The 16,047-nt window shown below is 49.8% G+C and overlaps 1 protein-coding gene across 1 annotated transcript in view; it reads right to left on the bottom strand.

Moving 5' to 3' along the window:
• Positions 1-16,047, bottom strand: part of KIF5B (kinesin family member 5B) — an 862,770-nt gene that overhangs the window by 616,037 nt on the left and 230,686 nt on the right. Inside the window, exon 4 of the mRNA XM_086941550.1 lies at positions 12,948-13,052. Within this exon, the coding sequence (XP_086797676.1) occupies positions 12,948-13,052 (105 nt within the window). The remainder of the gene's footprint in view (positions 1-12,947; positions 13,053-16,047) is intronic.

The raw sequence follows: 16,047 nt of genomic DNA, 5'->3' as shown, positions 1-16,047 counted from the left end.
TTCGTGAACACCCGTGGGGCGCTGGTAAGGCCGAAGGGGAGCACGATAAACTGAAAGTGCTCGTGGCCTACCGTGAACCACAGGTAGCGCTGGTGGGCCGGCAGGACGGGGATGTGGAAATAAGCGTCCTGCAAGTCCAACGCTACCATCCAGTCTCCTGGGTACAGGGCAGCTAACACCTGAGCCAGAGTCAGCATTTTGAACTTCTCCTTCCGGAGGAAGCCGTTGACGTTGCGTAGGTCCAAGATAGGGCGTAGACCCCTTTGCCCTTCTTGGGTACCAGAAAGTAGTGGGCGTAGCAACCACACCCTACTTCCGGCCCAGGAACGCGCTCGATGGCCCCCTTGGCCAAGAGGGCCGAAACTTCCTCCTGCAGAAGCCGCAAATGATCCCCCGATACGCGGTGGTGTTGCGGTGGCATGGCTTGAGGGGTCGTCTCGAAGGAGTAGCCCCTTCGGACGATTTGCAGCACCCACCTGTCGGATGTGACGGTGCACCAGTGGGAGTGGTGATGGCGAACCATGCCCCCCCCACTGGCGTCACAAGAGCCTGAAAGCACGGACTAGGAAGGTTTTGAGGCGGCTGCTGCAGGGGTAGGTGTGGACTGGCCTTTGCCTTGGACCCCGACCACCGCCACGGCAGTTTCCACTTCCGCCATTGCCCTGGATGTTAGCCTGCGGCGCGTGGCTGGCGGCACGTGTGGGGGCGCCCCTTCCTTGGCCACCAAAGGAGCGAAAGGCACCCATTTGCTGGCGCGGGGCCGAGAGGCCCAAGGGCTTGACCGTAGCCCTGGAGTCCTTAAAGCGCTCAAGCGCATGGTCTGCCTTGTCGCCAAAGAGGCGACGGCCATCGAACGGCATGTCCATAAGTGTGTTAGGGAGGAGAAGATCTTTTTCCATAATTCTCGTACTTCTTAGATTCCCGGTCGGGGGGAGCAGGCGGGAATGCGGTCTGGGAATTGGATGCCTGGATAACCAGGCTCTCAGGGGTGGGATGGGTAGACAGAAAGCAAGGGTCACCCGGAGTCGGGCGGTGGCGTCTGGCCACGTTCCTATCCACAGGCTGTCCTGTGGCAGGCCTGGACCAAGTGCCCAGAAGAACGTCTGACAAGGCCTCATTAAACGGCAGCAGAGGCTCTGCCGAGCTTGACTGCGGTTTAAGGACCTCAGTGAGGAGGTTAGTCCTCATGGCCGCGACGGGGAGCTCAAGGCCCAGGGCCTTGGCCGCCTTCATCAGCACCACGCTATAAACAGCACCCTCCTCCGTAGCCACGCTAGGAGGGCAGACAAAGCCAGTGTCGGGCGAAGTGTCCAGCCCACTGGCCTCCCCAAGCTCTCCTGTCAAGTCCACAGAAGACTGACACTCCCGTGCCAGAGGGTCCTCAGACCCCTCCCAATCCTACTCATCACCGACAGCCTGGTACTCAGGCTCAAAAGATGGGGCCGGGTCATTGAAATAAAAATCTCCTACGATGCCAGACCCGAATCGAGGACAGGACCAGGGACGGCGCCGGGGGAGACACCCGAGGGGCAGGCGTCGGCGAGGCCGTTAAGTCAACCGGCGACGACCCGGAACCGGACTCAGTGGGGCCCTGCGGCGTCGGGACCGAAGTCGCTGACGGCGCAGAGGCCGAAGCCCCGGACGAAGCAACTGGCCCGCGTGGGGACCCAGTCGGAACCGCTTGGCCCGAAGGCGCCTCGGAACCAGACGGGGGAGCGAGCGCCCTCATGGTCATGAGGAAGTCAGCAATCTCCCCCGGCGTCGCGTCCTGCCCAGGGACCGGCGGGTGTGCGGCAGGCCGCGACACCTGCGGCTCCTGCGGAGCCAAGAGGGCTGTGTCGCCCGAACCCCCGGCCTCGTCGCGCGAGCGTCGGACGGAGTCAGAAGAGCGATGGTGCCTCTTCGACTTCTTGTGCCTCTTACCTGAGGACTTCGAGCCCGAAGACCGATGACGACTCCCGGAACTGTGGGGGCTCCGGCCCCGCGACCGGTTCCTCGACCTCCTTTTGGACCAGGACCTCAAGCGGCGCGGGGCAGACTGCCGAAGCTCGAGTCGCTTACGGGAGCGCTCCAGTCTAGCCTTAGACGTCAGGGCCCGGCAGTCGGAGCAGGACTTGTCGTCGTGGTCCAGGTCCAAAAAGTGCAGGCACCGGCGATGGGGGTCGGTAACAGACATCAGTCGGTTGCAGTCGGCTGCAGTCGGCGCAGGGCTTGAACCCGGGCATCCCTACCGGCACCGTCTGGGTCGATAGACTTCGAAAATGGATCAAAAAGAATCTCAAAAGGTTAGTCAAAAAGTGACTTGGGTACAACTTTTTCCAGATCTGCGCTAGCTGGCGCGGAAAAAAGAACTGACATCAGCACGCGGAGGCGGCGTCTAAGTACTCCGACGAAGTCATCACAGCGCCCACGACGGACGCGGAGCCGCAGAAGACGCCTACCGACGCGCAAGGGTACCGCTACGCAAAAAAATTGCGGATCCAGTCTGACGCCTGGGGATATTCTAAGGTGAGGAATCTATCACTAACGTGTCTCTTTCAGATATACTTTCTGTGAGCAGGGTTTATTGGTATATTAAAGTATGCGTCTTTGAGGTCTAGAGTTGCTAGGAAGTCTCCCTGTCGCAGCAGTGGTAAGACTTGTTGCAGAGTGGGCATGTGAAAATGCTCTGATAAGATGTACTGTTTGAGGGGCCTGAGGTCCAATATTGGTCTGAGAGAACCGTCCTTTTTGGGAATGAGGAAGTATAGCGAGTATACTCCTGTCCCTTGATGTTGGGATGGGACTAGTTCTATGGGCCCTTTTTGCAGCATACTGATGACCTCTTGCTGCAATAACGTGATATGTTCCTTTGACATTGGACGGTGTACGAGTGGTATGTTGGGTGGTGTTGATGTGAGTTCTAGGAAATAGCTATGTTGGATAATTTGCCTGACCCACCTGTCTGTAGTGATGTTTAGCCAGACTGGAAGGAACTGTTGTGGTCTTCCCCCGACCGGTGTTATATGGTCTTGGGGTAGTGTTAAGAAGTCCCTGTTTGGTGTTAGCGGAGGATCTTTTGGCATTGCCTCCACGACCTCTGCCTTGGTATTATTTCCTCTGTATCCACCTCTGTTTGCGCTTTTATTGTATGTGGATTGCGTGTTAGTTTTGTATGCGGAGAGTTGCTGCGATGTGTTACCTCGCGCTCCTCCTCTATAGTTGGAGCGACGAAAAGAGCCTCTGTGTTGTTGGGACTGAAGAGCTCCCATTGACTTCGCAGTCTCTGTGTCCTTTTTCATTTTGTCCAGAATTGAGTCAACTGCTGGACCAAACAAAAAAATCTGGGTTTATTGGCTGGTGAAGAATTGTGGCCTGGACTTAACTTTTAAATCCAGCTATGCGAAGTCATGCGTGTCTCCTAAGCAGTACGCTTGTGTTGTTAGATCTGGCAGCTGTATCTGCCGCGTCTAGAGCACACTTAATGGACGGACTGGTGTTTAGCTTTCCCTCCTGTATAAGTGCATCTGCCTGCTCTTTGAAAGGCTCAGGTAAGTGTTGGAGAAGTCCTTCTAAAGTGTCATAGTGCGCTCTGTCATATTGAGCCAGCAAGGCTTGAGTATTGGCTATTCTCCATGAGTTTGCTGCTTGAGCGGCTACTCTCTTGCCTGATGCTTCTAAACTTTTGGACTCCTTATCAGGAGGAGGAGCCTCTACAGTAGTTTGGGAATTAGCACGCTTTCGTGCGTTGGATACCACCAATGAGTCTAAAGGGAGTTGTCCCCTGTTGTAAGCAGGGTCCACTGGTGCGGCCCTATACTTCTTTTCAATTCTAGGGTTGATGACACGTGCCCTAGCAGTGTCTTTGAATATGTCATTTGCATGCTTTAGGACCCCTTTTAACATTGGAAGTGTTTTCACACTTTTTTCACATGTTGCAAGTGTGTCAAAGAGAAAGTCTTCCTCTATAGCATCTGAATGCAAATCTACATTATGGTAGAGCGCTGCTCTGTCTATTAATAAGTTGAAAGCCACTGTGTCTTCTGTAGGTGATGGCTTAGCTGGGTATACATTTGTGTCTGTAAGGGGTTGAGCCCCATCAGTGTCTGGGTCATCCCCCCATGGCTGTGAGTTTGGGTCTACATATGGGTTTTGAGTATCTCCAAAATCCACATTTGAGTCATGATTTACATCTGCGTCATGATCTACATCTAGGTTGTAGTCAGAGCGTGTAGGTGAGTATGGTGCATATGGAGTAGGCATAGCTGGAGAGATAGGTTGGAAAAGAATAGGAGAGGTTGCACAGTCTCTTTTCTTTTTGAGTGGAATTTGAGGAAAGTCTTCAGCAGGCACAGGTCTTTTCTTTCTTGAATAAACAGTCACTTTCCCAGTTTTTGGGTCAATATATAGTTTGGACAGATCTTCTGTAGAGGGGTCTGGATGAATGATCTCCTCTTCCACAGTGTTTTGCCTTGGCACCGTTGATTTAGGTTTGCCCATCTTCGGTTAGATGCCTTTATTCGGGTCGACCGCTTTTGGTGGCTGTATTTGCTTCTGAGGCTTTAGCGTCTGTCCGACTGGTTTTATCGGTCCGACGTCTTTCACAGGGCGCACAACTTTTTTGGGACCGACCGGTTTTGTCGGTTCGATAACCTTCGTTGGGTGTCCTAACTTGTGTGGCTGTAGAGGTGTCTTCGGTGCCTGCGGCTTCGGTTCGATGCCCTTCTTCGGATAGACGGGCTTCGGTTCGACCGCTTTCAGTTGGTCTCCTTTTGAGTCGACGACCTCCTTGGGCGTAGCCCTTTTCTTTTCGTAGACAGCCTTTTGTCCCTTTTCGTGCGAACTGGATTTTTTCGAGTCGACGGGCCTTGGCTTCGAAGGTTTATATGGAACATTGGCTTTCGGCTCGGCGCCCTTTGTGTTTATCACCTTCGGTTCGACGACGTTCGGTCCGAAGACTGTCGTGTCGATGACTTTCGGTTTCGATAGAACCGGCCTTGGATTACGTGTCTCAGAGGTCTCTTTTGCTATGTTCTTAGCCGGGCAGTATTGCGAGGCTATAGAAACAGTATGTAGATCTTGGCTAAGGCCTGTTGGCGATGCCTCGACCTGAGTCTGATACTGGTGTAGTGTCTGTGTGGGGCGGTGTACTCACGGTTCGCCCCCCGTTGTCGTCTTCGACAGCTAGGATGCATTGGTCGTAGTCTTCGACGTTGACGATTTGTTCTTCCTCTTCGATATAATATTCAGAGTCGTGCTCGGAGTATAGATCTTCCTCTTGATCCGAGTCATCGGCGCCAACTAGTTCTTCGTCGAAGATATTCTCTGGCTCCGGTGCCCACCTCTGCATTTCTTGCCTCGCCGCCCGTCGATTCCGGATCGTTTTTTTGGACCGGAACTGGGCACAAGCTAGGCAATTACTTTCGTTATGATCTGGTGATAAACATTTGTTGCACACAGAATGCTTATCTGTATGCGAGAACTTAATTGCACTGCGGGCAATATTTGAATGGACTTCGTTCAATCGACCCTCGATCCACGTGGCGTCGAGAAGGCCTAACGGCCCGATTCGACGTCCGGAGTGCAAGTAAATTGTGACTAAGGCTTTTCGGTACCGATCGAAAACAATACCGACGAATCCGAAGGCCTTTTGGCCTTGTTGAAAAGTTACTTTCGATTCCGAACTTGGAGTGCTGGAAAGTGCATCCGAACCCAATGGCGGAAAAAAACAATCTGGGGATGGAGACGATGCCCAGGCGCACTGTAGTCCGAGGGAGGAGCCACCTATCTTGTGCTACTTCGAAGACTCTTCCAGGACAAATATGTGCAATCATCGGGACCCAACACTAGGCGGCGATCTATGCACAGATATGAATTCAGCAGCCCACATGCCTCGAACATAATGTTAGAAATATTTTCACGAGGGGACGTGGCTAGCAGCGAAGGAAGATGGCCGTAGCCTAGTGGGTGAGGCTGTCTCCCCAATAAATCCACACATTAATCCGTGCATAAAACTACCCAGAGCCCGAAATTGTGTTCCGGAGGTGGAGTGAAGCGGATTGACCCAGAGATGTGGTCTGCGCCGTAAAATATCGCCGGAGGCAGGTTGCGGCCCACTCGCACATGTGCAGCCGGGGACTACTTTTTGACGCTGCATCTGCTAAGCGGCCGGTTGGAAAGCGAGCATCTGCTAAGCGGCCGGTTGGAAAGTGAGGCGGAGAGGCGGCTTGCATCGGAGGTAGGAGCACGGGCAGGCAGGGGCAGTGGTGGCAGTGGCGGCTGCCGCCTAATCTGGTGTACGGCAGCAAGGGACCTCTCTCCCCCAGAGGATGGGAATCGGCAGCCAGGATCGGGCCTCTGGGCCGGGTGGAGGCGAGAAAAGGAATTGGGCTCCGCGGAGTCCCAGCGGGGCTCCGTTGAGGCTCGGAGCGGCGACGCCGAGGAAAGGGCTGGAGCACGCACGGTGCAACCGCGGGAGTGACGGGATTAAGCCACATAATCAACCAACCGGTCGAAAGGACCTACCGCTGCAGAACTGCAGCTTGGGAAGATATATATCTATTTCCAAGGTACGGCAATCGGCGCCTGGATCAAGGATCGCCTGAAGAGCATCTACATTACATAAAACCTCTGTCGGGGGGGTGTTAACAGGCAGAACTACTATGGGATACACCGCACAGCAGCACACATGAGATACGGTCGCATTCAGGGGCGTGTGAGATAGAGGTGAACCGGTATTAAAGATCCCATACAATAGCCCCCAGGTGGTTAAGGGCGTGATGCTGGAAGACAGTGCCCCGGTTCACGGAGCAGGGGAGTGACCATGAAGCCCCTAGTAAGTCCTGCTGACTCCCCCATCTGAGACAAGCCACATCAGACTTGCAGAAGCCCAGCAGCGGCAGGAAGAGGCCGTCAAGTGAACAATGAGTGGCAAGGAGTCCCGTGCGGCCCAGCAGGGCAAACTGGATACGTTTGCCTACACTAAAGACTTTTCTCAATTGCCGGAACGCAAAGAGACTGGCTAAAGGCGCAGAGGAAGACGGTGGCTCAAAAGTGACACTAGAGGATGTAATGGTGGCCCTACACCAGGTACAGACCACGGTCAGCACAATCTCCACAGATGTCACATTCCTGCAAGCGGATTTCCCAAAAACGTCTGCAAGAGTATCTGAGGTGGAACAGGTAACGACGTCTCTTGCTAAAGACTCTACGCTACTGATTAAGAAAGGGGTGCAATTGGAGGCCGACAGCAAGCGAATGGCGGCAAAGCTGGACAAACAAGAAGGTCACTCCCGCCACAACAATGTTCGAATCACAGGCTTCCGGAGAATGAAGGGGGACCCACTATGGATCTCTAGGTTGAAGAACTCATAAAGGGCCGACTGCAACCTAAAGGACTGTCAACCTTTTTTTCTGTGAAAAGAGCACACAGGGTACCAGGTGGCAGGCCCAGACCTGGAGCCCCCCCCCCCGCGGCCGGTGCTAGCCTGCATATTAAATTTTCGGGACAGAGATGCCATTCTTCAGACTGCACGGGTAGCACCGCCTATCCGAGTGCAGAACTCGGATCTTTCTTTCCGGACTATACAGCGGCGGTTGCCGCACGCTGCAGAAGCTTTCTGGAGGTTAAAAAGGCGCTGAGGGCCCGTGAACTACCATATTCTGTGCTCTTTCCAGCAAAACTCTGTGTGGTAGCAGACGGCAAAAGCTGTTTTTTTGACACGCCAGAAGAGACACATGACTGGCTTGAGGGATGGCGACCGGCAGAGGGGTCTGGACGAGCGCAAAGAGGACGATGGCGGCTGGGGAGAGGAGGTGATTCTGAAGTCATTAAACAAGGAGATGTGGAAGCAGTACAACGGAATAAGGACTCCGGAGAGTGAAACCTACGGGGAGTGCCCACCTTTGCCTAAGGGGAGTATACCCAGATATATGTTATGGCCCACCTCGATCTTATGACCGCAATAGAATTGTTGATGGTTAAGGACTCTAGGGCATGGGGATAGAATGGCCTTCCTCATACCTGCAAGTAAAGTTCCAGGGATGGGGTTCTAAGCACTCTGCTGAGTTGGGGTGGCGGGCAGTTCTGGGTCCGCAAGACAGGGAGGCAAGGAGGGGGGTTGGGAGGCAGGGAGGGGGGTTGGGAGGCAGGGACTGTTTTTAAGTTTTTGCTATTTTGTATATGTTATGGTTAAGTATGGAGGTGGTTATGCAGTACTAGCGCAAACAGGGAAACACTCACGTTCAACTATGGGACAAGTCACTAGCACTGATAGGTCTGTTAGACATAGCGATGGGAGACGAAACACAGATTGACTCAACGGGGGATTCCAGCACCATGGTACCGTCCCTCTCCGTGCTCACATGGAATGTGGGCGGGCTGGGTGATGAGATTAAGCGTGGCCTGCTTTTACAGTGTATTAAGAGGGGAGGCCCGGCAGTGATACTTCTGCAAGAGACACATCTCACAGGCACGTCCAGCAAAGAGATGGACAGGCGGGGATATAAAATGGTGGTACATTCCAAATTTACGTTTAGCTCCAGGGGGGGCTGGAATATTAAGGAAGAAGCAGTTTCCCTTGATAATAAAAGAAGTTAAGTCTGATGGATCAGGGAGATTCGCACCATAAATACACAGTGGGAGGGGAGGCCCTTGAATGTAGTCTCAGTATACATCCCCCCGGCTTGCACGCAGTGGCCTTCCCGGATCTAAGTGTGTTCTTGCTTGGGCTACCAGTGGGGGGAGCTACTTGTTGGTGGAGACTTTAATACGGTTGCAAACGACTCAATGGACAGATTCCCTCTGAGGGCGGGTGCATCTGGAGCATCACGCCTTGGGAGTTTCATGGACGCAATGGGTCTGATATATATATATATATATATATATATATAGAGGAGATACCACCCCACAGAACATCAATTCACATATCACTCCAGTGTCCATAATAGCCTCACAAGAATAGATTACTTCCTGGGCTCGATGGGTAGCCTTCAAAATGTAGACAATATAGAAATTAGACCACGGGGCACCTCTGACCATTCCCCACTGCTGCTCAGATACACCCATCACCAGCAGAAGCGGCGCCAGATCTATCCGATACACCCTGGTTATCTCCAAATTCACAAGATCAGAAGGGCACTCCAGAAGGTGACGAGACATTACTTTCAAGACAATGCGGGGTCTGTTGCTTCCTCCACCACTCTCTGGCAAGCGTTTAAGACAGTCATCAGGGGACAGGCAATAGCTTCCATCACAGCTCACAAACAGGAGGGACAGCTGGAGCTACAGACTCTGGAGTCCGAAATAACTATTGCAGAGGCCCAACACACTAGAGACCCAACCCCCGACAGCACACAACTTGCACCTCACGCAGCGACGTCAAAAAGAATACCTGACGGAACTGACCAGACAGCAGCTGGCGAGCACGCGACACAAAATATATGACATCGGCGACAAGGCAGGGAAGTTACTGGCATGGCTAGATAAACAGGAGAAAAGTGACAGGTGGATAGCGCAGCTCAGCACAGGGGGGGGGAACAACACGCAATAGTAGGTACACTGGCACAACACTTCCAGACAGTATACTCTTCAGAATCGGCAAAGTCGGTGGATGAGGCCCTGACTTATATAAAGGACCTCGCCATGCTCAAATTGACCCCTGACGAAGCGCAGGAATTGGAGGCCGACCTCACTGCAGATGAGGTGCAAGAAGCCATTAGGGCGCTGCAATCGGGCAAGGCGGTAGGACCAAATGGCATACCAGTCGAATTTTATAAGAGGATGGCTGATTCTGTTGCGCCCCACCTGTTGAATATGTTCACTGAAAGTTTAAAGGCGGGAGAACTCCAGCTGGACCAGCGCACGGCCACCATAGTAGCTATTTTAAAACCTGGGAAACCTGCAGATCACTGTACCTCATATCGACCTATTTCCCTCAAATGCAGAGGTTAAATCCATGCAAAACTGCTGCCGCTTCAACTCACACCACACCTGTCAAAGCTCATACATCGGGACCGGTCAGGCATTATGCCTGGCAGGAACACAGCACTTAACCTAAGGAGATTGCATGGGGTACTTGCACGCGCAGCATTCGTGCATGAACCGGCAGTGGTGCTCTCACTGGATGCACATATGGCGTTTGCCATGGTCCATTGGCCCTTTCTCTTTGCAGTGCTACACCATCTAGGGTTCGGTCCAAAGTTCTGTTCGTGGGTTCAACTGCTTTACACTAAACCAATGGCACATGTTACCGCTAATGGCCACATCTCTGATGACTTTCCCTTAGCAAGAGGCACGCGCCAGGGCTGCCCATTGTCGCCACTACTGTTTACTCTGGTACTAGAACCACTGACGGCGTGGATACGCTGGGAGCCAATGATACGCAGCCTCAAATGAACTGATAATTGGGAGGATCGAATCGCCATGTACGCCGACGAGATCCTGTTGTATTGGACCTCCCCCAGGCGCTCCATAATCAGTCTTCTAGATATTTGCACGGCTTATGGTCGGGCATCCGGGTACACCCTCAACTGGTCTAAATCCATCATGTACGTGTTGCACTGCCCGCCAACGCATCTTCTGGACAATTGCCCGCTCAAGATTGCGGAACGTATGTTCAAGTACTTAGGGGTCTACATCACAACCGACTCAGGAGAATTTTACAATAAAAATCTGCAGCCACCGCTAGATCGTCTCAAAAGAGACATACGTCACTGGGAAACACTACCGCTGACCCTGCTGGGAAAGGCAGCACTTTTTAAAATGATGGCCCTACCTCGGTTTCTATATATTTTGGAAAATACACCATACCCAGTGATGTCCTCATACTTCAAAGCTATATTAAAGCACAGGTCTCTAATCTGCTGTGGGGCAATAAACCAGCACGATTTGCGCAAGCCAAGCTGGTGTGCGGTAGGTGCGATGGTGGAATAGCGCTTTCCGATATACAACTTTATTATTGGGTAGCGCAACTGAAAGTGATTAATCAATGATTACATCTCCCAAAATCAGACCCGGCATTTAAGGCAGACAGAGCACAGTTAGGCGTGATAGACATGTTAGCTCTCCTCTATGACAAGAAATTGTCACTGGCACCGTTTCGACCATTGCGTCATACTCTTGGATTGTGGCATACGGCTCAAGCAAAATTAGGGTGGCGGGGGTGATAACCCAGCTCACTCCACTGTGGGATGCAAAACGGCTAGGTAAACTGAGATATAGTAAAAGATTTGACCGTTGGGATGATATTGGGATATCAACGGTTGGAGATATGTGGCAGAAAGGGGAAGTGGTTTCCTTTGTGAGTTTGTGGCAGCAATACAAATTGGCCCCCTCAGAACTGTTCAGGTACACGCAGATACGACATGCTCTGATGACAGCACTGCCGCCTGGTTCAGAAGTCCCAGAGGCAGCCCCTATGGAGGATAGATTGTTAACTGATTACATGCCAAAGAAGGTAACCTCTCTAACCTACCGTAAACTTGTGAATAACCTGCCTGACACGAAGGGACCCCTGAGGGATAAATGGTCCCACGATATTGGTGAGATTGACTATTCAGAGTGGCAGGAAGCATTAGCATCCCCAAGGGAGGTGGGCATACCCTCACGCCTCAGGTTGGTGCAGTTACGCATTCTACACCGCTCATACTACACTAGACACACCTTGCATAAGATAGGAAGGGTGAAACATCCCTTCTGCCTGAGAGGCAGAGGAGAAGGGAACTTTTATCACACCATATGGGATTGTCCCAGAATAGCGGAATATTGGACGCAAGTGTTGAGAACTGTATCACAATCTGAGGGGGTCTCGCTGCTACCTGTGCCCAGCAGTTGCTTGTTAAACAAGTGGGAGCCAAACTACCCCACACATTCTGGGCAAAGTTGGGTTACACTGGGCATGATGGTTGCCAAGAGGAATATAGCACAAAAATGGGGAGGAGTGGAGGTGCCTACCCTAGCAGCATGGGGTAAAGATATGGATGCAGCCATGATAGCTGAGAGGGCAGTATTCAGCAGCAGGGGATGCCCTAGAAAGTGGAGTAAAATCTGGGGGCGTGGAATACGTACAGAGGTGATATTTGTGATCCGCCATCGGACCGAGATGACAGTGGTTCAGATTCAGAGGTCTGATGACCCAGGAATGAGTAAAGGAAGTTGGGTCTCAGGTGTTATAAAAATGCATACTTGTTACTTTGTAATAATTGAAAATGTTTATGATGATGATGTGCTGTGCTATGCTATGCTGCATGAATATGCTAAAGATTGTTTTATTGTGTTATCAGATTGAAAACAAATAAAAAGTTAAAAAATATATATATATTTTTTTTTTTCCCCGATCATCTCTGAAATACATTTAAATGTGTGCAACATTTTTTTCCATCTGCAAAGACCAGCTGGGAACAACTCCACCTCAGCAGTCAACAGTTGAAAAGTGAACAGATTAGCTTTGCAGCAAGTTTTTCACTGTACTGCTAATGCTAGATCCATGTAAAATAGAAACTATATATTTAGTTAACTTTACAGAATAAGTGGCGGAGTGACAACTCCATTATTTTCTTGCCAATATTTTCTGTCTTGTGCTTTCTCTTTGAGCTGTATAAAAGAAATGGCTAAAAGAATGAGACCAAGAACAATAAGAGAAAACACAGCGGAGCCTTGAATAAGGAATGTAATTATGACTAAGTACTATTTAGGATACAAAAGCCAGAGGCAAGACATCTGTCAAATAGGGGATGCAAGGAACAGGCAGAAAAAAGTGAAGGCCTATACCACCATGTCAACTGCTGTTGGACAATGGCAGAAATCAATTGATTACTATCAAAAGTATTTCTCATCAACTATAACACTCCTCATACTATTGAGTAGCTTGATGCATTTTCCACGGACTGCTTAGCAGGAAAGCATTTCCTGTTCTACCAGCAATTCTGATTTTGCAATGCTAATATGGAAATCATGGATAATTACATACCTTAATATGGAATTCCAAGTTTTCATCCATAGAATAAATATAATTAAAAATATCTTGCACTATCCTTGGAATAATTCCCATTCCGTCTGGATCATGAAGTATTCCCTATTTTAAACAAAAAAGAATGCAGATTAGTCATCATGATCAAAACCAAACTTAAGTGCAATGACATTCCACCATCAAGGTTTTCATCTTGGTATGTACGAAGTGCAAATAGATCACAGCAATGTAAAATGTTACTTTGATCATGTAAGAAACTGCATATGCATGTTTATTTCATTATCACACTATTGGTGCCCCAATTCTTTCACACTCCATTTTGGAAAGCCAAAATCTTTTCTCTGTTTCGAGTGGGCTATTGAGACTACAGTTTCATGTCACTCCCTCCAATAGCACACACCAATCAAAGCTTTCGCTCAGTTTCTAAGGCACTCCGCCTAAGATTTAAACTGATATATACTGCCTGTTGCACTTTCCTGAGCATACATAGAGCCTGTGTAGATCAGCTGTACCACACATGGTCAAGCAACAATACCCAACTGTGTTGCTGTTTTTTTGTTTTCCAGAGAGAATTCTCAGGATAAAGAAATACTTGCGTGTGGGTTCAAGTTTGCCTTTATTATTACACTACTTACATTTTTCATTCTCTTACTTTTGTGTCACACTCCCCCTGCCTTCTACATATGAGAGGAGAGGGGTTTCAAAGCATGTTTTTTCGACTAGAGTTCTTGACGACACTGTCTCAAACAGTGCAAGTAGTACATAAGGTTAAAGACATAGTTAAAGGGGGGGGGCGCTAGAGAGATGGCCGCACTATAGTGCAGCTTGGCCGGCCGTGAGCCAATAACGCCTAATAATCCTGCCATTACACCAGTAAAAGTGTGATAATTTGTGGGCATATCTGCATAAGTCACAAGAGCACTGGAGGACTTCAAATCAACTCACCGGTGTGGCTGGATAGTAGAGTTGAGGCGGACCGGCCCAGAGGTGCTGGTAAAAATGTCGGCCTCCCTGTGATGTTCGCGGCGACATCGGGACGGAGGCACAGGTCCACCAGAGGAGACCGGAGCAGACCCATTACTGCCTACACCGCACCGGTTGCCCTGAAACAACAGACCCTAGGCTGCGGTGTGTTGCAGACATCAGTATTGCCAGGTTTGTGGTCCCACTTACCGGTGAAAGACTGTGCTGGTGAGTGCGAGGCTGCGCTGCGGGGAGTCAATAGCGCTGCCTGGCTGCTGAGTGCGAGTCCCCGCCCGCGCTGGTGATCTGGGCCTGTGTCCTCGGCCTTGACGTGCGAGGGGCGCAGTGACGGCAGGTGGGAGAGCAGCTAAGAAGAACAATCGTTACTTACCTGTAATCTGTCGTTCTGCAGTATTGTTGTCTTTCATAGATTCACATGCCTGAATCAATCCCCGTCATCGAAGTGGGAGTCCCACGGTACATAAAAAAGCAATAATATGCCATAATAACATAGAAAAAAACGTGGTAATAACCAACCAGGAAGTAAAGTAGCCTAAGCTACAGGAGAAAAAACTTCCTCCCTAATGACTATCCTAGTAATTTTGTATAGCCCAAACTGCAGCCAATCGGTGACAGCACCCACCAGAAAGTTCTCCCCAGAGGCTCAGGCTCTCAGATTTTCTCGCACAGGAGTAATGGTAAACCAATCTAGCCTATGAGCCACTGAGGGGAGGTGGGCGGGTTACATGTGAATCTATGAAAGACACCAATACTGGAGAACCACAGATTACAGGTAAGCAACTATTGTTCTTCTCCAGTATTTGGGGTGTCTTTCATAGATTCACATGCCTGAATCAGAGTAGATAGCAGTATATAGCCATGCTTGGAAGACGCTATTCGTAGCATAAGTATGTACATATGAAAAACACATGATCAGATAATAAAATGTCTCATTTCTAAAAGCATGAAATTTGCAGTTACATGAGAATGTACATAATAATAAGCATGAATAGGCGTCTGAAAATCAGTAAGAGGAGGAAAGAAACGAAGGCTCACCTTATCTGAAAAGATTCCGCAGAACTGCTTGACCCACTGAAGCATCAGTCTCACTGGCTGCATCCAAACAATAGTGCTTGGTGAAAGCATGCCTGCTGGACCAGGTTGCTGCTCTGCAGATCTGCTGCAGAGGAACTCCAGGGAAAAGAGCAGTCGAGGAAGTCACGACTCTTGGAAGAGTGAGCCCTTGGAGTTACTTGTAAAGGTCTCCCTGCTTGTATATGGCAAAAGTCAATAGCCACAGATATCCATCTAGCTATTGTTTGTTTAGACACTCCATGTCCTTGTCGAATTTTTCCATAAGCGACAAACAATTGATCGGATTTGCGTATTGCAGAGGTCCTTTACAAAAAGAACTTTAAACACCTCTTGATGTCAAGGGTATGCAATGCCCTTTCCGCAGGGGATTGCAGTTTAGGAAAAAAAATTCTTAAGATGACTGGTTCGTTCAGGTGAAAGTTTGAAGGCACCTTAGGCATACATTTTGGGTTTGTGTGGAGCACTACTGAATGAGACATGAACTGTAAGAAAAGTGGATGAAAAGTGAAAGCCTGGATATCACCGACTCTTCTTGATGAAGTCAAAGCTAACAAAAGAGACACTTTCCATGTAAGTATTTTAAATCCACTCTGTGAATTGGTTCAAAAGGGTGGCGCAAGAGCTGCGCTAACACTATATTGAGATGCCATGATGGAGGTGGATGAAACATTCTTTAAAGAACTGCTGTATTATTCTTGAAGAGTGAAGCGAAGTAGACCCATCCTGACGATACCTTGAAATGGCTGCAAGGAAAACTTTTAATATTGCGTGGGATAAACCTAATCTTGCCAGGTGTAAGAAACAAGCATTTACAATGCAATGGTCTCGGCATCATTAAAGGTAGAGCTTTTGGCACTGCTCATGACATTTCTTTTTTTTTTTTTTAAATCATCAATAAATGGCATTGTCATTTACATTGCCAATAGCTTAATTGTAAAATAAATGGCATTGTAATTTACAATGCCAATAGCTACACCCTACACAGAGCCACCCTCACACAGACAGAGCCACTCACACAGACAGAGCCACCCACACATAGAGC

Source organism: Lissotriton vulgaris, chromosome 10 (assembly GCF_964263255.1).
Source record: "Lissotriton vulgaris chromosome 10, aLisVul1.2, whole genome shotgun sequence".
Classification (NCBI taxonomy): Eukaryota; Metazoa; Chordata; class Amphibia; order Caudata; family Salamandridae; genus Lissotriton; species Lissotriton vulgaris.
The sequence above is the reverse complement of the archived record's forward strand: the minus strand, read 5'-3'. Positions and strand labels throughout refer to the sequence as shown.